This window comes from Channa argus, chromosome 1 (genome assembly GCF_033026475.1).
Source record: "Channa argus isolate prfri chromosome 1, Channa argus male v1.0, whole genome shotgun sequence".
In the NCBI taxonomy this organism is placed as follows: Eukaryota; Metazoa; Chordata; class Actinopteri; order Anabantiformes; family Channidae; genus Channa; species Channa argus.
The window spans coordinates 33,122,548-33,149,300 of record NC_090197.1 but is presented as its reverse complement, the minus strand read 5'-3'; the positions used below and the strand labels follow the sequence as shown (position 1 = coordinate 33,149,300).

Sequence of the window (26,753 nt, the reverse complement as noted above, 5' to 3'; positions counted from 1 at the left end):
CCCTATGCCTAATAACGATAATATGCTCCACGCCGAGGCTATTGCACATCCACAATGGTCTCCCTTTTCTAGCAGCAACTTGTTGAAAACAGATTTTAGTGTTTGCGAAATGGGCCCATCATATTTACTCGACCTGTCAACAGTCCTGAAATACAAAGAAGTTAGAGTAATGAATGCCAATAACTGCAGTAAGGAGGCGGTCTGTGTACACTCAAAATCCTGACCAGCTGTTTGATACTAAGGGAGAGCAACTGATGTAGCACAGACACCTACAATGTGTCTTTAAAGGGCCAGGCCACTAATTTACAAGAGTTACAAACCTACCGACTCTTCATTTTATTTAATGTGTCTCTCAAGTTCCTCAATTTGCAAAGAATTACAATACTAAAAGACTGTTTTAAGGGGCTTAAGGTCCATCCACACTAAGTGTGCAGTTTGAGTCAGAGGTTCAATTGTTTGTTTGAGTTATGCAGGTAAAGACAAAGCAGAGAAATTAGTAACCTGTCAAACAAGTGAAAGCTAATGTAATTGAAAGTGTATTGTAGTAGCCCACTGTATTCAGAGGTTTCTTTGTGTTAAATTAGCTTAGATAAATTAGGGAAACAGCCAAGTCCATCATTAGCTGTGAAGTAAAAGTGCCTGGAGTCAAATTCCTTAAGACGCACTAAGGCACTAAAGTCGAAACAAAAAGCTCATCAACATTTTTATCCTTTTTCTAGGAATTTATATCGGATTTCACACTGATGTTTACACAACGATGCGTGAGGTAACCCTCCTCATTTCAGCCTTATCCTGTGTGAACATAAAAAATACACTTCCATGGGTGTTTTTTTATTGGCGGATAAATGTTTGAAAGGTGCAAAGAAAGGCCTTTACAATAAAGTGTGCCTACAGAGGACAATAACAACGTAATACAGTGTAACATCCTGACCAATGATGTGAAAAAACAAAAAAACATTTGTAAACAAAATGTTAAACAAAAAAACAAATATTAATTAAAAAGGCACGCATATTTTTATGCATAAAACACGTTATTTTTCTCTCTGTTACAAAACGTAATGTCTCTTTTACTAAAGCAGAACTATTTTAAAAGTTAAGGGAACCGCCAAATACTCTTTAGTATCACGACAGAATTAAAGGCACGTTATTGTTCTGTTAACAGAGTAGAAAACACAGTTGCATTTAGTTTCATATGAAACATCAGAAATGAACTGTTCTTTAGTCTCAGTCCTTGCATTGAGATGGAACTATTTCCTTTAAACACAGAAAAAAAGTCAAAGAGCTTTAATAATAGTAGGAAAACAAGAGTTATCATTAAGCTTAAGGATTATTCCAACCTCATTAAATGTAAACTGTCTTTCAAATTCCAAATTGGAAAAAGCTCAGGGAAATTTCTTTCTATCAAGCTCCCTGCACCAGATCTGAACCTTGCTTCGAACTGGACATTACCTTCTTGTGTACATATTTTATATGAGTAGCAAAAATGTCCAGCAGCTCTTACACCACGCATCCACTTGTCAAAAGGGAACAAAGTCATTTCAAACAACTCATGAAAGACCTAGTGATTTGAGCTGTCAACATAATCTTCCCTTATAAGTAGGTGGCTGACCCACTGGCAGTATGATAATATCCCTTCAGTCATGATGGAGCTCTTCTATGGTTTTGGGGTGTTCTGCATGCGCAGTCTCCTCCTGGCCAAGGCCTCCTGTTTTTTCCTCTCGATCTCAGCTGCAGAACACTTTCCTGTCATCTGGCTTGTCACAAAAACTGAAAAGGCAGAAAGAAAGTTAGAAAAATGAACAAAAACCCCAAGTCAGAACTGTGTTGTTTGCTATGATCTTGAACAACAAAAATTCAATTTGTTAACATAAAAATATGGCTACCATAACTATGACCAGTGGGGTACCCTTTTTAGTGGTTGAAGCTCGTTTGAATGTACAAATATCCCCATCCCTCTATGTCCATGCAAAAACAGTCTGCAATCCATTGGCAGTGAAGCTTCCTGAGGTTTGGCTCTTGACAGCATCACAAATGATCACAAAGCATCACATTGTCTTTACTTGCTTCGGAAAAGTGCAGATGCACTAAACTGTCAATCTGTTTTACATGTTAGAAAGAACACAGACTGCAAAGATGCTGTAAGATAACAAAATTACAATGTACCAAGTAAAGCACCGAACGCCTTTATTTTAATTAATCTTTTTTTTGTTGTTGTCCTTTCGGCTTATCCCGCAAGTTAAGGGTCACCACAGTGGATCATTGTCCGCATGTTGATTTGGCCCAGTTTTTACGCCGGGCTTAGACCGGCACTGCACAGCTGGGGTTGGGAATGGGCTGTTAGGGGTTCAGTGTCTTGCCCAGAGACACTGAACAGACAGAGGGCCGGGGATCGAACAACTCAGCTATATTTTAATTCATCATAATGTATGAAATATATGTTTTCCAGTTTCAGGCTATTATCTGTACTATTTTGTAGAAAAGTAAATTTTCCTTATGGCCTTTTCTCTAACACACTAGCAATCCATTGTAATAAAACCATTTAAAATGAAACCTTTTAATGTATCTGTTCTGTATGTAAATGCACATGGTTTAATACAGCTCAAGCCTTACCTTTGTTACTTATAGCAGCTGAGTCAGATACATTTCTCTTAAAGGTTGCGTGATGGGACCTGGAGGTCTGCGGCAGCCTGGCTGTCACGGTGTGTACCTTCATGTCCACATTAGCATTCTTATCCTGGAAACTTCCAGTGGAATTCCTACACTGGCCAAATGTGCCCACAGTCACGTGGTGTCCTGGGAGGCTCTGGGACATCTGTGATTTGTTGTTGGCACCTTTCATGGGAATGTTCCATCCTTGGTAGTTCAATGTTTCACAGCTAATACCTGGTAATGAGTTAGAACGAACAAACACACGTTGTGACCGTCTGTTAGCACAGGCACTAGTGTTCATGGACCAGGACTTGTCAATTGGCAGAGGAGTGGTAGTTTTTTGCTGTCTGTCTACAGCAATATCTTGTTTTTGTTGGCAGTTAATGGGGCTCAGTTGTTGTGACTGGCTGTTGGAGATCCTCTCCACGCTGTCACATACCTGGTAGAGCAGTGCGTCATCTTCCCCATCATCCCACAAGCTGTCTGAAATGTCTTTAACGGAGTCTGTGGCTACACAGTCTCCCCTCTCATCATTAGTGATCTGGTCAGGTTGAGGAGTAGACTGTGTCCTTGTGGTAGCAGATTTCTTGTCAGATATCTGTGATTTAGGCTGTATAACAGTAAAGCTGAACTTGGAAATCTCTGTGCCAGCTGTTTTGGGCTGGAAGTGAGTATTGGGTTCTAACTTGAAAGTGCTTCGGTTTGTAGTCTTTGGTTTGGGACACAGTTCCTGGAGTGCGCTGCAGTTTGACTTGGAGTGCAAGTATGATGGCTCATGTGCAGAGTATGTATTTGAAGTAGGTTTGCACACTGAAGTAAACTGAGTAGTGTTTGTCCTAGTGTTAGACTGCAAGGTGGTTTTAGGGTTGCTGTCAAGTAGCTGGTCAGGATTCTGGGTGATCGCCAGCACAAAAGAGTCATTAAGCAGGTCATCATTCTCCCAGTCATCATCAAAATCATCACAGTTTTTCGCCATAAAACCATAAGACCATACTTTTCCTTCAGCAGGATGTGCAGCTGAGTCGGACTTGTCAGCAGATGTAAGCTCTGATTGTTGGGGTTCAGCTAAAGTTGAAGTCCCAAGCTGGTCTTTTATTTCCTGCGAACAGGCTGATGCTGACAAACCTTGGCTTAACTGGCCACTGACTCCCTGAGTAGAGCAGTCGAACAGAGCATGGAGCTCTGCCTCCATGTGATCCAATGAGGATGGACACTTTAGGTCCTTTGCATTGTTATGCAATGACGTCTCTGACAGTTTTGGTTTGGAAGTGTTCCCACAGTCATTGAGGTTACTGCTGACAGTTTTAAGCTCCTCTGAAGTCTCCTTGTCTTGCTGCATGTTCTTGTCAAACTGCCTGGCCAGTTTTATGAGGTCCTCTACACTGTTCTGCCTGTGGAAACGAGAGAACAGACCAGAAAAATAATCCATAACATGGAAAACTATACTGCAAATAGAAAAACATCAAAAATAAAATCCACTCGTGCTGTAATTACCTACAATACATGAATTGAACATTAATGCAGGAAAGTGATTAAATTTCCTGCATCCCCAGTCAGGAAATATCTAGGTCAATATAATGATTACACACCGAGAAGACTTTTTTCTGGCTCTTGGCTTTGGAATGTCAGGTGTGCAAGGGAACGCACTGTCACCTATCCACTGTAGCAGGGGGGATTCATTCTCTTTTGGTCTTACATCCTGTGTGGGACACATGTGCAGTATTTCAAAACATGAACGGAACAAGCAACAGCCTTAGTACAGCAATACACTAATTTCCAACATCCGATGATTTTTGTAATGATTAAGAAACTACTGACCTTTGGGGCAATACGGTTGACAATGTCTGATATTTCCACAACTCTGTTGTTCCTGAGTCCCGATCCTGAAAAAATGTAATTGACAACATTTATAAATATATTATAAAAATATTATGTTAATGAAAAAGTCTTTTTGCCATTTAAAAAATAAAAAATAAAAAAGGCGTTACAAACTTTTGCACCCAACTATATATACATCTACACTCAACCTATAATGACAAAGAGTAAATATGTTTTTATGATTTAGCTTGTATATTTATTCCTCCTGCTGAGGTTGCACCCTCTTTCCACCACTATGCTTCGATTTAGCAAGGTTATTAGCATTAACTTGCTAATACCTTGATGAGCAGTACCTTGTGTTTGCCAGGCACAGAACTTGGAGTTCTGCCCAAAGACTTTACAAGGTGTGTCTTTTTAGCTTCTAATCCTGGGACACTTAAAGCTCAATAAATTGTTTCTTACCCATATCTTAATCTCTGCCTCAAAACTAAATATTACTGTGCAGGTCTACATAGATTTCCTTGGACTTCATGGCTTGGTTGTGACATGGACTGCAACTTGCGGGACCTTATATACACAGGTGGGTGTGTTCTTTTTAACTTGTCCAGTCACTTCAGTTGCCACAGATATACTCCAGTGAATGTCTCAAGAATAAACAAACATAATGTACCTAAATAAAATTTGGAGTGTCACATCAAACATTTCCTATGTAGATTTTTTCTTATATTGCAAAACATCCAACCTGTACATCAGAGAAACAAAAAACCATCTATTCTTCAAGTGATACAATGACGCTCCCCTAATCCTCCCACCCCACCACAGAAAAGCATGAATATGTGGGTACACAGCTAAATATTTTTAATAAATTGTCAAAAACATCTTTTCTTAAATGAGCATAAGTACAAATAGTCAATGCCACACTGTAGAACAGAACCTTGTTGTATAATTTTTGTTTGAAAAGATTTCATGAAAGTCAGAGTTTAGTTTATTCCACTTGTGTAATAACAGTTAGTTGTAGTTTACATCTATACACCATATTTCATTTAGTAAAACAAGGAAAACAGTAGTAAAACAAAGGCACGATCAGCGGGCATGCATGTTGAACTGCACCAACCCGTAAAAATAACAGCACGTATAAACATTGGATTTGCGTTTTAAGTATCTGAATAGTTTATCTCTGTTACCATGAGAGGGAGAGTTGGAATCCCAGAAAATATCTTGTGAAGCTTCTGCATCACCTGGAGAATCTCCATTTAGTCCAGGGAATCTGGTGCAGCCTTTGCGATTAGGGCTCTGCAAATCTGTGAAAGTCAAACCGAAAGAGATATATTATATGACCTGCATTTAACTTAATATTATACAATTCTGCTATACATAAGAATTTGGACAGTTGATCGTTGTTCATTCATCAGTCTCTGCGCTGCGTTTTGAAATAAATGAATGAATTCTACATTTAAGTCCCAAGTCGAAGCTTTAAACTGAGCAGATCCGAGAATTGACAACTAGAATCTCACCTAAAATCTTTAGGGAGACCGAAGAACAATCTAGGATCGCTTGATGAAAAAGGTTAGTGCTGTGTATGGAGATTCTAGAATAAGTAAGAAGCATTAAAGTCAGCTAGCATGTTCCCTTGATCACACATTCGGTTAAATCGCTAATGGCCGCTGCCACTCCTCCAGCCATGCAGTTTAATGTTTTCATCCCGTCTCTTGTTTGATCTGGGTTTAAACTGATGGGGCTGTACAGCAGATTGTTGTCTGTTTTAGCCGATAGGCAGCCTCACCTTTTAAAACGGGTGCTATTTCAGGCATCTGCTTTCCTGTTTTCTTCTCTAGTGTTTTGCTGTGACAAAGTTTGGAAACATTCCTCCACAGCTCAGTGAACTCAGAGGAGCCAGCCGCAGCTTGTTTTGTGGGCTCTGACATGGCTCATTAAAACGGCAGTAAGGGCGTAAACTCTTCTGAACATTTTTTTTAACTCTTTCGTTGAACCGCGTCTATCTATACGTTAGTTTTCACAGGTTAGATTATCGTTTCGGAAACAATTATGTTGTTGTTGTGCCTTTGGTCATTCATTTAGAGCCAGCCGCCATATTTATCTGTGACGTCAGCAACCTACGGATGCCGGTTAGGTTTTGTCGCAGTGTGTGCGGTTACGCAACCCGTTCAAAGAAAACTGCAGAAGTGTGACTGAGCTTTGTGATGGTAAGTACATTGTCTTCAACTGTTGTATTACTCTCATTTCCGTGGATAAATACAATCGCAAAGTAATAAATCATATTCCCCAAACTTTGCATAGGGGACTATGTTATTAAGCTATGTTAGCTGTTTCATGAACAACACATTTGTGTGTTGAGAAAAATACAAAAGGCCTATGTGCAAATGTTATTGGAAATACTTATTAAGTAGCTTATCGAGTACTGTACAGTAGTAGTACGTTCAAACATTATAATACTTTGACATAAATAGCTAGGCTATCCTATCTTAAAGCATTTTAAAAACATTCTAATATTGATATTTTTCTCAAAATAATTTAGGTCAAAACTATTGAGCCTCACACATTTTGCCATTAGGAAGAGAAGCGATAATACGGGGCTTCCTTGAAAGCCCTTTAAGGATTATCACAGGTTTTGGGGTGTGTGTCGGCACTTCAGACAACAAAGCCCCACTAAGCAAAAATATTTATTTCTTGTCTGTTTCCGACAGCATTATTATAATTAAGTACAATATTCCATTGAAAATTTTAATAAAATGGGCCTAGCAAACTCCTATTCTCTTCAATTGTATACTTTATGTGAGAACACATTTAAATACACAAATTAACTTTGAGCTTGTGTTAAGCTTGGATTTCAAGCAGTCAGTAAATATTATGGCAGACATCCTAGCACTACCAAGTGGGTCCACCCATATGTTTGGTAATTGTTATCAGGCTTCATTGGGCCTGAACCTTGTTTGTTTGTTGAAGCCTTGTTGTGGTGGTAGTTGTTTGCCTGATTGCATGCGTATTGTCAAAGAAATCCATCAAAGTTTTAATAAATGTTTATTATTTGACTCACAAAAATACTACATGGCATTTTGTAAAAACCACAAAAACTAAGGCTGGAACCATGTCTGAAACTAGATTCCTTTATGAATATAAGGCTGGCAATGTTTTGCCTTTGTTCTAATATTGTGAAAAGTCAGTAAGTTGAAAGAATATAAGGCACTATATTGGCCCAGTGCGCCACCTTGATAAAGGTTGTTAGACACTAAAGAATTTATTGGTTTATCCTACACATTTAGATGCTCTTTATGTTTGTAAATTAATTTGAATACTGTAAATAAACCAAGACCAAAACGAAAAAGATGAACCAAGTAAAAAAGCTGGGATTACAAGTGATTGCATGTTTCCTCCTCCACTTTTACCAGTTTAACGTCATATGCTTTAAAGCCTCAAGATCAAAGGTCAAAGAAACTATTGATACGATGCACTTAGGGTAAATCTGTCAGCGAGGCTTTTTTGAGCCGGGGTGTCTAATGGGTCAGTGGCTTATCATTTTTTCTAGTCTGCTAAGTAAAATCTGAGTCTATTTCTAATTAAAACAAATTTGTCAAATGTGACATTAGTGTCTGAGCAAATTCTCTGGGATTTTATTCTGACCCTTTAGACTTATTTCAGATTAATATTTCAACTTGGATATGTCTTTGTCTTGATTTTGACTGCTTTTGGGTGTTATTTTTACAATCATAAAGTAAATATTACATTGACTGAACTTCCAACGGTTTTGCATTCAGATGTCATAGTTGAATGAACAATTGTGGTAACAGGTTAGTGTATGTGAGTTAATGGTTTCAATTACGTTTTTGTGTTTTTAAAATAATCTATATTTCCACATCCTCATCATCATCTTATCTGAGAAAGCGGAGGGAAGGAAGTGCTGTTGCTGTAATTATGCTGTTATTTATTGTACTATGTCATGCATGCATGTAGTCACATGTCCATTCAAACTATTTAACTATTTATGTCCCACTAACCACAAACGGTATAAGCCCTTTGATCAAGAATGGTTTGACAAAATTAGAAACATTATTACCCTTTTATTTATCAAAAGAAGCCACTTTTGTTTTTAAACCAGAGATTGTTGTAGTTTCTATAACCAGGTGTGGGCCCCGCCAATCTATCAAGGGCCGCCTTGGTGCCCATCCTGAGCCTGGATAAAATGGGAGTGTTGTGGCAGGAAGCGCATCCGGCGTAAACACACATGCCAAACTAACGTGTGGAACACAATCCGCTGTGGCGACCCCTGAAGGGACAAGCTGAAAGCCGTTGATTTTTGATTTTGTGCTTGACTGCACAGAAGGAGATTTGCTGAAGACTATCCTACTCTCACTGTGCCATGGACAGTTAAGAGACCATGCTTCTGCATTAAGGATTTGGGAATGTTAATGTCATATAAAAAAAAAACTATAGCACAAGAAATACTACCAATTGAATTTTTCAATACATTTCTGCGGAGCAATTTCCCCAAAAAAGCACTAGATGGTGCTTGTATACCTCCATAGTAATATGTGTGTGTGTGAGTGTGGGGGGGGGGTAGGAGAAAGGGAGACACAGTAAGTAACATCATAGCAGACAAGATTTGTATGGATAATGCCTTACTGAGGTGCTGTGCTGCTGGAACAAGATTTCATAATAGCCAACACACACACATGCACAAGCTGCTGTGAATTATGCTTGATTATACTTGATTCAACTTTGATTGTTTTCATTTGGAAGCAGTTTATCAATATAAAGACATGGGGAAGCCAATCAGCTGCTTTCTTTGATTGAAAGCCAGAAACTGTTATGGACAGATGACCTAGTGTCACAGCCTCCACTTCCGTAGTCAAAGTATAATTCTTGTTTCATCAGTACTTCAGCAGATATTCAGCCGCCGCTAATGATGATGGGAACTGCAATATGTGTCATTTTCCAGGGACTAGACTTCTTGTCTAGAGTATCAAAACCGTTAAACATTCAGTTGTCCCTGACCCGCCACATTGATATTATTGTAGCTAACTCTGAAGAAACAAACCATATCTGGAATGTCCGCCATACAGAAAATAACTGGGGAATACTGGAAAGAAAGTAAAACTAAGAATTGTAACAAGTGTGTTGTGGTGATGTAAAATGTAGAATTTAGTGTGCATTAGTGGTTGTATGAAACTTTATATCATCAGTTTTCCCACCGTTACTTCACAAATGTTAAAATTATCGTGAATCATTCCCATCCCCAGCTGTGTAGTGCCAGTCCTAGCCCGGTAGAAATTGGAGAGGGTTGCATCAGGAAGGGCATCCAGCTTAAAAACTGTGCCAAATCAACACTCGGACAAATGTTATGCTGTGGCAACCCCTGAAATCACGGGATAAGCCGAAAGGACAAAGAAAAAGAAAAAATACATTGGTTCACATTTGAGAACCCAGAATCTAAGAATAAGTGATTTTTGTTTGATACGGCTATAGCTCAGTTGGTAAAGGCAGTTGCTTACGGACCACAGGGTGAGTGGTTCGATCCCTGGCTCTATGTTGAAGTGTTCCTGGGCAAGACACTGAACCCCTAACAGCCCATTCCCCTCCCCAGCTGTGCAGGGCCGGCATCTGGCGTAAAAACTGTGCCAAATCAACATGTGGACGATGGTCCGCTGTGGCGACCCTGAACTGACGGGAGAAGCCGAAAAGAGGGTAGTATAACAAACGATATATGTGCTGTCATTTAACTCTTTGTCTGTTGATGAGTTTATTAATTGACTGATCATTTAAGTATTGTGTGTCAGTTATTCATCTATTCCTTTTACATTTTTGAGCCTATAGATCTCATGATGGTGGTGTAACTTATGTGAGTGTAAAATATTTTAACTTGAAACATCAGTATGGTTATAACAAAGATTTAATCAACAACTGATCTCGGGGGTATCCCCGTTGCTCTATGAAGCGGGCTGTGTCATATCATACTGCCACACAAATTACCCGGGGCGCTGTATCCTGCCCATCTAAAAGTCAATTTAGCACCCTCTGTCACTCTGAATGTTAGCATTTCTCAAAAGTGATAGTTAAAACACAGAATAAAGGGCATGGGTTTGTCACTTTCAATATGAATATAATGCATCAGCCCTCAACTGCCTTGTTTTTAACCCTTTCTGTCTTCCTCCTCATCTACAAGCTTTCCAAACCATGTCACAGCTGAAAAAAATAGCCAAAGGCTGCAAAGGGAGGAAAGAGGAAGAATCTTGGTTCTTTCCCAGAAGCATGTCTATTCACCTAACTACCCACCGCCTTCTTTTATTTATTGGTTACGCCTGGGTTGTTTAGAAGCAATTAAGGAGCTAATTGTGGAGATTTCTGAGGATTGGGTATTATAGTAAAAAGTAAAGAGCTAATGGCTAATTGCCCAAGCAGCTGCTAGTGTTTATGAAGGAGGAGCAAACATGTCAGGGGATATACCAGGCATAGACAGGAATGAGGACAAGGAAGTGGTAGTGTGTGTGGTGTGTGTGTGTGTGAGGTGGGGGCCCATCATTGCTGTGGATCTGAGGGAAAGCGCACTGGGCAGATGCCAGGTGAGCGAGACAAGCAGGAGAATATGAAGCTCAAGCCAGAATAGTGTCTGCATAAATAATAATCACCTCTGATGGCTTCTGGTGATATATCTCCATGGAGTGTCTTAGATGTTTGTATGTAAAGGGTATATCCCAATATTTATATCATCCCCATTCTCCCTCACTACCCACCCATTCTGTCAGACCCTCCTTTGGGCTAGCAGTGTCTCTTGGATGACAGTTAGCATGTGGTAGAGCTCTCTGAAGTGGAAGGCATCCAGAATGCTGAGTTTCTCTGCCAGCTTTGCCAAGCTGGGATTTCACCCATTTCACAGTGTCTGCCAATGGCTGGGACTCTGAATGAAAGCATTTGAAACATTGCCTGAAACAGTGTTAGATCATTGGGCTTCAGCAGTGGTTAGATGCAGCCTAAGGTGGTTTGGCGCATGTCTGAAACAATCCCAGCAGCCTTTTTGGTCACATAGGGGGAAAGGGAAGTGCTAAAGGGCATCCAACTGCGCTCCCAATCAGCAATGGATGGTTGAGATGAAGAAGAAGAAGAAGAGGAGAAAAGAAGATGAAAATGTGGTCTCATTTTGACTTGGCTTCCTGTTTATTGGCCCTCATGACTGATATGGTTTTAAGATTCTGAGCAAGTCAAACATTTACTGAACATGTTTTTCAGTCCCCAGTTGTTCTCAGTGTACCATCAAATATAGAGAACCTAGTGACGGTTTTTAAGAAAGTAGGGTTATACAAATGATTTTGTTGAATTTTTTTGGTAAAACCTCCACTCAAACTTCATCAACAAAAAATCCAATGAGAAAAACATCAACTGTACAGTTCAAACTATTTGACGATAGAGGAATGATCCCAAGGGAGCACCATTCAAAGGGCAATGATTAGCAATAAAGATAGGGAAGAATCTCAGTCTTAAGCAATACCTTTATTTTAAAATTGTCACCCTTTTTTAGTAGACTAACCTCCAAATCTTATTGTCTGTAATGAAATATCACAATTTTAGTACATCCAATTAACCTCTGTCTCGACCCCCTTAGGGCTTCACTTAACATAGATTCATCTAAGGTTCTCTTGACTGCAGCTCTGCTTTAGGGTTTGCAGTTTGGGTGCAATACCTTTCTGTCATGATCGTCATCCATTGGCAAACCTGCAATATACAATACTGCAGTATAGTAAACACTTGTCCTTATGTCCTGGTAGATGTCATAAAAATTTAAAGATAGTCATTCCTGCAGAAATAAGATTCAGCAGCAGTCGACAAGGAGAGAGTACAAGAGGGGTGGTGTGTCTGTGTACAGCACGGGCATAGTGTAGCAGCAGCCTACACTGACTGCTCATTTATTCTGTTTATAATAGCAAAGCCGATGATAAATGTCCCGCAGAGTGCACATGTGCTAAAATATTCATCAATTGGAGGCCCACTAATTTGCAGAGGAGGAAAACTAATAAATTCAGATGTGAGCGGCAGTCATGTTATATTTATATGAATATGCAAGACTGTGGGTGGGACATTAAGATTAATCTGGCATGTACGCACTTTTAACCATTTCTGATGTTCTAGTGGTGGACGGATATGTGTGACAGGAAGAGAGGGTACAAGACAAAGTGGGCTCTACTTTCATGTCAAGGGCCTCGTTGGTAATTCAAACACAATTTATGTAAGGATGTTTCTGAGACTCTATGGTTTTTTTTGTAGTTTGAAATAAACCCTAATGTCCGCGGTCCTCTCTGATTAAAGGAAAGTGGCTCCCTCTCCTCATTTTGATTTTTCAAACATATACTATATAATCACATAAAACTCCTCAATGTTTTGATTGTGGTGAAATTTGATTTGTCATAATCAAGACACTAGAAACTTTTTTCCCAAATAACATTTAAAAATACTGCTTGATTAGTCAGTTTTATTCAGAGCAGTCTGGAAATGTTCTGCACTTACAGCTTGGAGTATTTTCTAATTTTAATTTCTTTTGTATTTTCTCCTTTCTCTTTCTTTCCCCCTGTATTCTTTGTCTTTCTCTTTCCCCTCTGTATTTTATTTTCACCGTCTTTGCTCAGGTGTAGGGGGGCCTGGAGTAGGAGGAGGAACAAGGAAGAAAAGAGGAAGGATGGAAGGCACCCTATGGTGGGTTGGTTCTCTAGTCATATACCCTGGAGAGCCACCCTCTCTTGGGGTAAAGATGACAGGAAGTCAGCCAGATGGCACAGAGCAGGTCTGAAGCATGTGACCTCCCCTCTGGAGAACCAGGAAGCAAGAAGAAATGGAGGGAGGAGCGAAGAGGAGGTGGAAGGTGGGTGAGATTAAGTAAAGGAGGTGAAGAGATAGAAGAAAGATGTGTGGATTGTGGCCAGTTGAAGCTCTTATATATCAGTGTTAACAGTTTTCCCACCACTACGGTCAAGAGCATGAAGGCTGTAATTTATGGTGGAATATATATTATTTTAAAGCAGAAATCAATACCATTTTAATATAAATAAATTATCTTGGTTCAGTTTTATACCTCTGAATGATATAACAGTGATTCATCAGGCAGCCAGTCCATGAAAAAGTTTACTGGTTCCTTCTAGGATAGTATAAGTTGGTGGAAAATAGGAAGTGATAAAATAGCATTACACTACATTTTAATATAAGGCTGCTCATACTTTTTCTTCTTGTCAGCAAATCCCATAAAATGACTTGAAAACAATTGGAGCCAAAATATTACATGTGTTAATAAAACATGATACATCATGTTGCTCTGTGACATGCTGCAATAATTAATGACATTTTCCATCACTACCATGAAAATTAGCACTGTTGTTACTTTCAGTAAATTCTTCATACATCATCCCACTGCTGTAAATGCTCATTAGCAGGTCATCTGAAAATAGTTCCAGAAAATACTTTTTTAAATAAAATTTAGGTTCAAAATCTAGAAGTCAAAGACAAGCGATAAGGGAACCAAAACATGAGTTGTTGTCCATTTTTTTCGTTGTAATAATGATGTTCTCATAACAAAAAAAGCATTTAGATATTATGTTATTTAATGTTTTATATTTATATTTGGATATTAAGCTTTTTTTGCGTGGTCAAGACCAACACAGAGAGACATACACCGACAGACAACCATTCACACTCACATTCACACCCACAGGCAATTTAGAGTCACCAATTAACCTAACGTGCATATCTTTGAACTGTGGGAGGAAGCCAGAGAACCCGAAGGAAACACATTCAAGCACAAGGAGAACAGGGATTGTGGATTCAAACTGGGTAGCTAGCTGGAGTAGCCAACTACTCTAAGACAAAATGACTTGATCATAAAGTTACAACTACAACTGGATGTACAGTAATAGTTAAGAGACAGTTAGTAATTACAGATGAAAGAGGGTAAGTGGAAAGGGAAAGGGGGAAAGAGGGGAAATATACCAAACCAATACTGTAACTCAAACATCAAAAGCTTGTTTGTATGAGTGCTATATGTCCAGTTGTCAAAATTCAATCTTGGACAGAGTCTGTTCAGTAAAACTGCCAGTTTGGTGTCCTGGAATAGACAAAACCTAATTTCAACCAGTTGGCAGTCACATCACAAGTTAACAGCTCCAATTTGGTATTCACTTCTTCAGTGTAAATGGGAAAAATAAATTGACAAATTTCCCCACTTATTATTATTAACATTCTCGTGCAGACTTTCTCATCACATTGCACAAACATCCATTATATGCACTACTCCCTGTATGCCCCAAACCAACCCCACCCCTTTCCCTTTTTCCTCTCCTGACTGGAGTTGCCTTTGATCTAAATTTGGCCTCAGTAGAAGTCTTGTATGCAGTCATTTTCATATGGAGGCTTTGAACACACTGATGGAGGGCCCGTTGCCGCTGTGCTGACTTTTATCCTCTGAGCCCTTTTCCCTCGGATCTCAGCAAGCATATGGCGAACACGCCTCATCGGAGGTTCCTACAACAGGAGGGACCGCCCACTCCTAACATCTATTCCCGGAGTCTCTGCATCACTCTGGGTTTAGATATGTTTGAAATTAGTTAGACAACTGTTACACTGTGACAGTGATGCTTACAAGGCAAAGTTTCTTTTAAAGACTCAAGAGGCTTTTAAATATCCATGTGTCAGTGAACCTGAAAAATGAGCATCATAAAGATAAATGCTGTAAAATGATACCTTGATTTCACCCACCTGCTCTCCTTTCTTCTAAACCAGGTTTCACAGTATGTAGGCGGTCATCCAAGTGAACCAACAGATGCAACATATATTTCAGTGTTAAATTTTGCAATATTTAATATCTCTTCTCTAAGGATGGAAACCTGGAGTTTTCCCATTCGGTTCTTCGCTCCTGTGTGTGTGTTCTGGGACATGAAGATCACCTTTCTCACTCTGGTCTTTCACTTTGCTGAAACAAAAACCTGCCTATTGTTTGCTAACAGAGAGCTACAGTCTTTTGGTCTCCTTGTCCTGAACTGAGGAGCCGTCATCTGCTGCCAAAATGTCCATCAGGAGACAACGACCAAAGCAGATCCACTGTGTCACGGGCTTGTCGTCAAAGAGCTCTGATTGAATGAATACCTTTTGAAAACCGAGGTCCCCCTGATGCTCACAGTGGGTTCAGAGAGTTGTGTTTCTCTTGAAAGATTTGAATGGTCACCGCTTTCCCCCAGTACTCAATACAGTGTCGCTGTACAGTTTATTTAACCTTTCATTTAGCTTTAGCTAATTTCTGGGAAACATTTATTGATGTGGAGACAAAAAAAGAAGTAACAAAGATATAGCATTTCTCTACAGGTGTCTTGGTAACACTTTTATAAATGCTGCAGACACTTAATAGTATTTATGGGCTGAAATAAACAAATCTACATCGTTTTACATTCCTCTCAGGTGAACAAATTTAACTAGTAAAATAATAAATAATTACAGTTGCAATTAAATCCTAATTAGAACTATCTGGACAGTTGCATTTCTTGGTTTCAGAGTTAATATTTTGAGATTTTAATCAATCCATTGTTAAATTTTTTCCTTGTGAGAGCTGTTACACCCATCGTCTACAAGCAAAAATACATGTGTACTCTGGAAGGGATACCGCATTTATCTCATTACCATTTGGTAATGTTTACAGCCATTGTCTTCCTTTACAGTGTAAACACCATCCTGTACATGTAAAACTGCTGCCGGGGTTGTTTTCATGCTTTTATCTTAAATACATTCTTTCCAGATTGTTCAGCTCTAGAAACTGGTAATTACCATATATTATCACCTCCACAAGCTTCACTACTAGGGTTGCCATGTTTGTGGTAATTATATCACTCCCAAGTTGTCTGTATAATCACTTAACAGAAGAAGAAGCAGCTCTGCATTTTGGAGCTTTGACAAACATAGAAATGCTTAAAATCTTTCCCATAGCCCTTGGGACACATGGAGTCTGTCTGGGAAACAGATAATACTATTTTAAAGAGACATGAATACATGTTAGTTCTTTTGTCTAATTTTCTTAACCTGGTATTAGAAACGTTATGACTTGACTACAACAAGGATTCAGATCAGTCGATAACCGATCTGCTTTGAGACATTCTTTGAAGAAGACTGAGATGTCATTGCAACTGCGGTTTATACTTACGTGTGACAAATTGGCGCTGTAGATGGCCACGGCCGTGCATCATGGTCATGTGATACTGTCTTGCCTATGTAGCACAGTTAGTAAAACCACTTCTTATATCATATTGACAGGTGTAATTGGTGAGGACAGGTAGCCATTTTAAAACTAATGTTTAATACATTTCTACTTACAATTATGGCGAATTATGGGAGTGAATATGAGGCATGTGCACATGATCATTATAAACCTGCTTAAAAGAACGTGCGTGTATGCATGTTTCCGTGCATACAAACAGTTTTCGTCGTGGATTTGCACAGTTTTATGCATCTGGACTCCTCACATTCATTTTTAAAGCTCCACACACAGCAAATAATATGCTATTTAGCTCCATGGTGATGTTGGAATTTCAGAGATCAACACCTCAAAACTTAAAAGTAAAATTTGTGGTAAGTAGGGAATAAATACCATGTTTTATTGTTTGAGTCAACAATAAACATACACTATAATTTACAACTCTGCTTAAAACTCATCATTTATTGCCACTGTGATGTTTTTTTGAATCTGTTATAAAACTTGTATAAATAATACTCACATCTTAACAGATATAGAAAGAAACTTGAGTGTAACATCTATTCTTATAAGTTAACCTCTCCTCTGCCCTGGGCCCATTTAGGGGTTTTTAGGTTGTAAACAGTGCAATCATGCTGACACACATCAGACTCTTTCCATGCGCCACATACACCATTATCATTCCAATGCTTATTTCAGCTAACTGTGATATTGTGCTGTGTTTCTGTGTTTGGTGTTGTCTGTTTCCATCGCGCCAGCTGTTGGGTTATTTATAACTGCGGTTCCTGATCTAAATGAGCTAGTAATTAGGCAGCAATGCTTTTTAGGAGACATCCGCTCCTTCCCATCCATCCATCCCTCCGTCTCTTCTTTCTCCTTCATCCCTCTCTTTCACTCTCACTGTCTCACTGCTGTCCCTAAACACACCAGGAGACAATCGGGAGATAAAGGAAGACTTGGCTTCACTGAATAATTGAAGGGGTTTTCACAAGTGCAATAGCTTGCTATCTGACCCCATACAGGCAACACACAGGGCCCTGGCAGACTAAAACATGCACATGTACACAAATGCACAGTAGGTGTCATTAGGATGAAGGCAGAACCTAACAAAGCCACTTTTTAATTGGCTTAAGCCAGGAGCATCACTGATTGTCAGCATGCTGGTTAAATACTACAACAAAACTCAGCCACTGGCATAGCTTCAACACACACCAGAGGAGCTGTATATGTATGTTTTCCCTTAGTGTGAACAGTCTGCCCACAACCACCACCCCCGCACTTTTACAAAAAAAAGGCAGAAACATGCCTGTAAGCCTTGTCCCCTGCCTCCTCCCTTGTGAGCGACCCTTTACCTCATGCTAATTTCCAACTTTCGTAGCTTGTAAACTTTATCTAATTATACACAAGTCGATAGACTCCCTCGGCCAGATTTTTGGCAGGTTGTGGTGTTAATTTATGAAAAACAAATCTGAAATATGCAGATGTCTTTTGTTTGAAGCAGCTGTTTGGTCCTGTTGCTAGGTTTCAATCAGGCAGCCTCTGGGGATCCCTGTGTGTGCGATCTGTGGCCAAGGCCCCCGTTTGATGTCTGACAGGGACACAGGGATGAGGCTTAAGTGCTAGTGCTCACACACAGCCAATCTTCAATACTGTACGTAGTGTGCATATGGGTGTATTTGAGATGTTGTCCTGTTGTTTAGCTTTAGTTTTACAAAATACAATACTTCCAATTTGGTGTAAGGAGTAGTGTAACATTTACACAAACATTGTAAATGTATAAAGAAACTAGCCAGAACCTAACCTGTTGATGAACCTTTCCTCAATAATTAAATTATGTTGTCACCACAGGTTTTAGCCCGATCGTTCATATGGTTTCTGTATGCAAGAGAATTCTCTGTTCATACCCTTTTGTATCAGAATATTAGAAGATAAAGCATCTTTCCCATTTTGACCTTTTAAAAATAAACTACCTTGTTACAGTGCTCCTTTGCCTGCGCACTTAGAAGATCCAGATAAGCCGATCACAGTGGATGCATTTCTGCTCCAACTGCACTCTGAGGTACTCTTCTTGAACTTCGAAAGGCTCCATCTTAAGGCTGAAGAAACATGGAGAAGACACAAACATTTAACCATCAGGATGCCAAGGCACATTTGCCTTGGCCGTCTTATGGCAAATGCTGTCAACCGAATTCATTGCTAATTTATGGCTCTCATTAAGTGGCGTGGAACACACAAAAAATTTGAGCAATTATCATTTATCTTGATATATTATTTACTAGGGATCATTTTCTTGCTTGGTTGGGGACTGGGATGAGAGAGGTTGAGAGAAGGAGGAGGGACGGGGGAAGAAGGTGGAGGGAACGAGGACCACAGGGGTTTGGAGACAGCTGGTACAAGAGAGGCAATGAGAGACAGACAGTGAGAAGGAGACATGCAAGACATGTTACTTATTGTACAGAGCACTGACATTTTATTGTGAAGGCATAAGAAGCAATGCAATATGGGACAATAGAGCCAGTCTGAAAAGAGCATTTGACATGTGGGTTATTTACAGTCAGAGATGTGTAAAAAAAAATAACGTTACCAGTTCAATTTGATTTGATTGAGCATTATTAATTGTTTTAGGACACACTGTCACATATAGCTAAAGACATGAGAACTCGATGTCGTGCTAACAGTATAATAAGACTGTGCTATTTTAATTATTTTTATTACGTTATTTATTACCACATTTGTTTTGACATCAATTTAATTACCATTAACAGTCCCAACCATCACCAAAAGACTGGCAGCCTAACTGTCCTTAATGATGTAATTAACATTTTGAGCCACTGGTTTGATCTGAGGGCAAATTTGATGAACTGATTTAGAGCCAAGATCATGCAGGGAAGCAGTTTGTGAGTAAACAGATCTAAAGGTTTTAGAGTCGGCCTGTGTTTCCTCTATAGTCAAAGAAAAATTCAACCACATCAATGGAAAAATTTGTCTCCCACCTAAAAATCCTAATACACACCACTGGTCATGGCTTATTGTCAGTGGTATAATCTGTTTTAGATAATGATACCTCTACAGTACATTGCAATATTTGTCCCTATAGAGTAACTGTACGTCAGCACGGTATATGTTACTGTATAAGTAGATTTTGTTTTAGCGTTACTGAAATTTTTGAGAATGGAAGATTTGTTTGGAGGCTGGTTGCTGAAGAACATACAGTATCTGTTGTGTCTATCAGAGCAGGACATCATCTTCCAGATTTTTTTCTTTTTCACAAGAGCTTGCTGTTAGTCATAACAACATCACTGAGGCGACAATGCAATTAACATTATGAATATTTAGCTATTTCGCTTTTTTTTTTTACATTCTCTACATTCTTCACTTTATTTTGTTGTCTTGTTGTCTGCATCTCCTATTCAGTGTTGTCTCTTTTTCTCTCTATCCATCCCTCTCCATTCCTCTCTTTGCATTTCCCAAGTTTTTCCCCCTTTTGTGGCTCGGTGACAGATGCCTAATTGAATGATGAATGTCCCTTTATTATGCTCTAATTGAACTGCCGGCTCTGTGATTGGTTGGCAAATGTGCATCTGGGCTTGTGTGATTGGTCAGATGGATTGTGTTGCAGGTTCAGGGGTGGCGTGCTGTTTGGATGAGTGTGAGTAGTAGCTTGGCAGAAGTGGCAGTCCCACTCTCCATCTGTCTCCTCACACACACACACACACACACACACACACACACACACACACACACACACACACACACACACACACACACACACATCTTATATAAACTTCCACTGATACCAATGAGCAAACTGCCCCACAATACCCCAGCCTTTTTCTCACCTCTCACACAAGGGAATGATGTGGGTGTTACAGAGTGCACATGCTCTTTTGAATTCTAATAAATGATGCCAACGCTTTCTGTTGAAGGACCAGAGCATAATTACAAGTATTTTTTGGGGTTTTGTCATCCTGTTTTTTGCACTAGTCCAGCCTAATGTTACACGGCTCAACTGCCGCATTCCAAACACCTCCCCCTCTTGCTATGCCTTTCCACACAAACAATCTTCCACACACACATGCATTTAATGTCACACAAGTACAGACACATACACGGACTTATACACACTAAAACACCTGCAACTGACATCAATACATGCATAGACAAACATTAAATGCACAAACATACGAGCACACACTGGTGGGTGTCTTGGACCTGCCCTGACCTGACAAGCGAGCGATGAAGATTAATGCCTCCTCTCTGAGTGACAGGCTGGGGAATTGAAGGGCAGAGGGCCTCGTTAATCAAGAGCCTGACAGGTGCCATTCAGGCCCTCTGAACAACCGCAGCTCCCACCACCCACGCACATACACGCACTTAAGAGCACACACATGGTCACCCATTAATACACGCATATGAAGTCTCACTGAAGCAAACCTACACACATTCCTCACTATCACAACCCTCACTTTTTTTTTCCTTTTTCTACTGCATCCACTTTTCCAGTTGAGCAGACCTGCGTTAAGCACAAACAGACTTAATCATGCACTGCCAGGATTAAAACTCATTCTTTAGAGCCAGACTGACTGCACGAAAATAAGAAAATCAGTGGGTCACTTGGCAGGGATGCCCATACTAACTGAATACTAGTCTTTTCCATCTTTATTTGTAGGGGCCTCAGAGGTGAAGTGGGCTGAACAGGTGCAGGCTTTATAATCATTCATTATCATTTACCAATAATGCCAAGTTCCGTGATCATTACTCGAAAACCAATTCCCTAATTCCACCTAAATTCTCTCTCTGATTTGAGTCCAGAGAAGTAACAGGGGAAGATGTATCTGTGTTAACTTTGGTCAAATGAGCTAGTATAATAGATATTGTTTGAGCAGAGAGCGTTGCCATTCTTTTTCAGCATGGCTAACGTGCATGGTCTAATCAATTTCACTTTTAAAATCCAATTTATTAGATGATGATCAGATTAAACAAGGAAGTGCAACTGACAAGATGAATGAGACCATTTTTATTGAATTTGTATGAGGTGTTTTTCTTTTTTATTTGTAAAGAAACTGCCAGCATATAGTGTGTTGTTACTGCGATACAACTAAAAACAATCTCTAAAAGTATTCCTTTTAACACCTCAAACTTATATTCATATTACAAATTATGCATTTTTAATATGAGGGAAAGAACAATTCTGTCTCTTATAGTAATGAAGAGGCCCAGTTCATCATTTTTGCACCCAGCAATAAAACCAAGAGCTTATAGTGTATCTCTTTACGTGCTACACAGTATTGCAGAGAACCTGCATTCTTTTTTGCAGTCTGTTTTATTAGCTAATGGGACTTAATATTTCATGAGCTATTAATGGTAACCCAGCTCGTAATTATTACTGTGTCACAGAAATACAGGCATGTATCTTCATTAGGCCTCACAGCAACTCTTTCCATCTTCATTACAACCTTTCGGCATCATTTTTCACTATCTTATTATGCCTTTGTTTTATTTTTACCTGCTTTTTGCCGGGTGCTTGTTATGCCGTGGGACAATAGTCGACAGGGACTGGGGGAGCTAGAAAAACATGGCCATCTTTTACATATGTTAAGTAACGATCCTGCAAGGATGCTCTTGAGTCAGCCCTATAATCTTCGCGAGCAGTGTCACTTTCGGAGAATAAGGTGCACCAGATCCTTTTTTTGCTTAGGTTTAATGTAAGTAAATGCTGACATTGAAACCACTCTTTATTAGTCAGAGAGGGCTGTGAGTGGATATGAACCCCCCACTGAAACAACCTATTGTGTTGTTTCCACTCGCACAACAACCTGATGAGAAATGTATTAAGGAATTTACAACACATAGGCTCTTGATCTCACCCACACAGACCCGTAGTTAATAACAGACAAGACAAATGACCTTTGGACACTCTACTCACTGTAATAGTATGTAAAATGTCAAGCCCACTTGTAATAAACTGTGTATAAGTGTTTAGATTGTGTTTTGACAGGACAAATTACTTTTTTGAGCTTTTTCATTTTTCCTTTTTACATGAATGCTACCTGTACCATTACTACCTGCGTTGGTCACAAAGTTCATTGAATATTAGGCTTCACAAACTGTGGGTATGATAGATATGCAGTATCAAATTTATATTTATTTACTTTTTACAGAATAAGAGGATAAATTTAGTGCTGTGTGGTTGTCGGGCGTTCATCACGGTTCATTTCTGGAAGAACACAATGACAATTTCTAGGCAAAGGTCTCAAGGCCAGGTCTCATTGTAAGGCAGTCAATGCTCTCTACCATTGCGATTCATAGGGCCTCTATTTCCAGTTGTATTATCTTAATTGTCCTGGCAAGTATGTTCAGTGGTTATATTATCAATTTATGGCCCCTCTTGCCACCCCATTAATCCAGCCGTTAAAACACTGTAACCAGTGGCTCAAACTCAGTGAGAGAAGCATAAACCTGTCCAGGGATTGCCTTTGGCACTCCAGGCAAGATAGTACTCTGGTAGTGTAAGGAAGCGTGCTCTTTTTCTGAAACATTTTTCTTGAGGTAATTTCTCAGCCATCTGCTGGAGTTAAACTATTGTACATTAGAATAGCCGCAATATAGAAAAGGATAATATTACATTTTTAGTGTTAGGCACTGGAGACATTATCATTCTTCATTGCTTATAAAGACTTGAAGATGTCTGCGAGGATGGCAACATAGTCACACTAAATGTAAAGAATTTTTTTTGACAGGCCAAAGACCCCACCTTTAAACAAAGGCAGGGACCCAAGTCAACAAATGATTGACAACTGAGCCCCTCTGTAAAGACAGTGAGATACAATGAAACCTCTTGGGAAAAGTTAGTAAGTGAAATTTCTGAACTAAATTAGACACTTTCAGAAACTACAACAAAAATAATCCATTAGAATTGTCTTTCTGTAACAAAGCAGTGATTTTTTTTTTTGTAATAAGTTGCTCGATCAGGCTGATAGCAATAAACTGAAATTTTCATATTACGTGGAAGTGATGAGATTGGATGTGACTATGTTCTTTTAATTGAAAATATCTGACTTCAGAATGCCATTGCTGTTTTTATTTGTTGTCTACTTAACTGATTATAACTATAGTTTTTCTGTTGTAAATGGATAATGGTTTGTGTTTTTGTAGCCCTATGTGTTTTGAGACCCTATGGATGCTTATAGTTGGATCTTTGAAGACACCCATACTCTGGGTGATATCATATGCCACAGGTCATAAGAACCATATTCTGCACATGATCCCGATGCCTGTAAAGTAATCTGCTGTTTCAACAAACTCCTCCTCAATTTAGCTTAAGAAAAATGAATGTTGGACTAAAACAAAGTTGGATAAACACAAAACTATCAACTAAAAACAACTCTGATAATATCTTTGTTGGTTTCTAAAGTGCAGATTTGCATCAAATAGTGAGGATGTACGAATGAATATGTAAGCAGCCTTTGTGTGTTTGTTTGTGTGTGCAGGGGGTTTCTTTCTGTACTATCTATTTCACTGCCAACCCTCTCCAACCTCTTTGCGTCTCCAGGCTGATAACTGCACCAGCAGTAATTGCCTGACCTTTACGGCAGCGAGATAGTCTCATTAAGCCTGATGGATAATGATGGCGCCTCTGTATGCTACGTGAACCCCTGTGATAATGAAACAACAGAGAAGCCCTGCTGCTCCACCAAGGGGGGTCACGGAGGAAGGCTGATAACCCAGAGAGAGCAGTCCGTTCTTGGCTAACGACAAGACCCAGAGCCCCCTGTAGTGTCACCCTTCTCCTGTTCGACCACTTGGGAGATGGCAGTGTCATAGAAATGTGTTGTTCCCGTCTCCATTTTCACATTCTTGGCTTTGATTTAAGACCTTGATATTCCTGTGGTTAGTATATCTTCCCACTGAGGAAAATGAGTCAGTGGACAGTTAGGAAGTGAGAGTGTTTATATGCAAATTGAAGGAGAGCTGGTGTTATTTTTGAGCTGTAGCTCATTTACTCCTGTCTCAGTTTGGACACCATTTTACTTGTTTTGCAATGCGTGTTATATACGCTATGATTTCTTTTAAATACTTACTTGATCTTCATGGTTTATAAATTCAGAATTCATACTGTGGGAATTACAGTCCTGCTCAATGCAAATGTAAAGTTTGATAGGCTAATTTGGACAACTTCAGAACAAAAATAACACAAGGAAACTGAGACAGATTCCAAAGATTTAGTATGTACAGTATATGTGATGAAGTTTCACTAGCAAGTGTATGATTAAAGTAGTGTCAGTAGATGACGTTCACTTATCACAAAGGAAACTCGTCACAGTTATTAATTCGCTTTGGGAAAGGGTGGTTAACCTTTTGCCATGTAGAAATAAATGTGTATAAAATGAGTAAAACTGGACTAATAACACAATGAAACACTTGTTTCAAACAGGAGTCCAGCTCCTGTTTACTCTCCAACAGTTGTTAAATGCAGACATTTATGCTGTGTTTATGACCATCTTGCTAAACTCAAATGAGAAATTGTAAAAAGTCAGATTACTATAATTCACATAGCTCATATTTAGTTTTAATAGTCTGGTTTGTCTTCAGCATCATCTGCATCACATGGCATGTTACCATCAAACAGGGAAAAGAGGCACAATATAGACCAAAAGCATAAAGAAAAGACACTTAGTTGTTTCCTCATACTGACTATGCATGCATAAGAAATCCTTTTGTTTAGCATTTTGTTTATTGGAACCTCTTAATATTCAGGGGGTGTAAATTTAGGTAGCTTTGGTTAGATTATGACTGTTTACCATTACATGTTTAGAACATGTAGCGTAATTAGCATGGAAAAAATGACCTAACTGCTTATGCAACAGAACATTTAGGTATTGATTTTGTTTAATTTTGTCACATTTCAACTGTGAACTTGAAAAAAAAATACTACTCTGCCACACTGAATTCAAGATTCAAGAATCTTGAATCTTGGGTCCAGTGTAGCAGAGTTCTGCCGTTACAAAACTGGTCGAAATTCTCCAAGCAAGCATGTCAAAAGGCCGTTAGTTAAAGAAGTACAGAAACTTAAAAAAAAAGCCAATATGGCAAAAAGTAGGAAGAAAATAATACTGCTCTACCACACTGGATGTACTTATCAGTAAAGTTGTCCTAAGGTCATAATGTAGTGCAGTACTGTGCAGCAGTAGAATGTACAGGAGAGAGTTGGACAGAAAGGTGAGTGGGGGTCGACAGGAGGGCATATGTCCCAGTCAAGTAGCCAAAGCCAGCAGGGGGTGCTGACACCCCGATAACCATGTGTTAACTTCCCCTCCTCCTTCTTCTCCACCTCTTCCCCCTCCTGCGCCTCCTCCTCTGAATGTGGCTTGTGGTCCACAGCTTCTTTTTTGGCCCTGAGAATCAGTGGATATTTAAGCTAGTTGGACAGTCTGAGTGTAAACTGACTGCAGTGCGTTTGGTACTGATGCAGAGCACATGGCTTAACTGCAAAGCCAAGAAGATAGGAGAAGGTAGAACAACACTAGGGGATTTTTATTTGAACTTCCAATCAAATGAATAATATAATTCTGGTAGAAGTAGTCTCATTTTATTAAGTTAACGTAATAAAATTGAAAACTGATTTTTGTGTAATTTTCCTTTCAAAGAAAATTAAAGATGTGAGTTTGTGTATATCTGTATAATTTATTGCATGTCATGTCTCACCGTTTTCTCTATTTGTGATAAAACTGATTATTGTTTTATAATGGTTATATTATAATGAAGTTCCTGCATTGCATTTAACACAACTTAATATTACCACATTTACCACTGAGATGTTTCATTAATTATGAAATAATAAGTTTTCATCTTTAAGCCCCATAATTATTAGAAAAGACTTGCTGTTCCACTATTCATTTTCTAATTAATATTGGAATTATTAGAACAGTCAGGCTTGAGATGCTAAACACTTATGCAGTCTGAATTGATTTAATCAGACACTTTTCTTAAGATTTAATAAGAAAAAGATTATTATAACTGATTATTGAAATCTGCTATAAAACAAAAAAAATATTATGAA

At 39.1% G+C, this 26,753-nt stretch overlaps 1 protein-coding gene and 1 long non-coding RNA gene across 4 annotated transcripts; one reads left to right on the top strand and one right to left on the bottom strand.

Annotated features, from left to right (window-relative positions):
- Window positions 1–815: 815 nt before the first annotated feature.
- etaa1b (ETAA1 activator of ATR kinase b) lies at window positions 816–6,392 on the bottom strand. 3 transcript variants are annotated; one of them, XM_067513600.1, is made up of 6 exons: window positions 6,251–6,392; window positions 5,652–5,768; window positions 4,468–4,532; window positions 4,239–4,348; window positions 2,611–4,040; window positions 816–1,767 (listed from the first exon to the last, which is right to left on the bottom strand). In XM_067513600.1, the coding sequence occupies exons 1-6, from the start codon at window positions 6,390–6,392 to the stop codon at window positions 1,655–1,657; spliced, it is 1,977 nt and encodes a 658-aa protein (XP_067369701.1). In that variant the 3' UTR covers window positions 816–1,654. The 3 variants fall into 3 exon arrangements, with proteins under 3 accessions (XP_067369701.1, XP_067369711.1, XP_067369720.1); XM_067513610.1 differs by lacking the exon at window positions 6,251–6,392 and adding an exon at window positions 5,982–6,132; XM_067513619.1 differs by lacking the exons at window positions 5,652–5,768; window positions 6,251–6,392 and adding an exon at window positions 4,930–5,005.
- Window positions 6,393–6,555: 163 nt separating this feature from the next.
- LOC137131827 (uncharacterized) lies at window positions 6,556–17,077 on the top strand. Its single transcript, XR_010915043.1, has 3 exons — window positions 6,556–6,671; window positions 13,098–13,330; window positions 15,333–17,077. It is a non-coding gene; the product is annotated as an uncharacterized lncRNA (long non-coding RNA).
- The last annotated feature ends 9,676 nt before the right edge of the window (window positions 17,078–26,753 follow it).

Bases quoted from the DNA above. Each gene is read 5' to 3' on its own strand.
- etaa1b (XM_067513600.1), bottom strand. From the start codon at position 6,392: ATGTCAGAGCCCACAAAACAAGCTGCGGCTGGCTCCTCTGAGTTCACT. The intron at 5,769-6,250 runs GTGAGGCTGCCT...TGACTTTCACAG, and splicing joins AATAGCACCCGTTTTAAAAG to ATTTGCAGAGCCCTAATCGC. The intron at 4,349-4,467 runs GTCAGTAGTTTC...TGTCCCACACAG, and splicing joins TCAACCGTATTGCCCCAAAG to GATGTAAGACCAAAAGAGAA.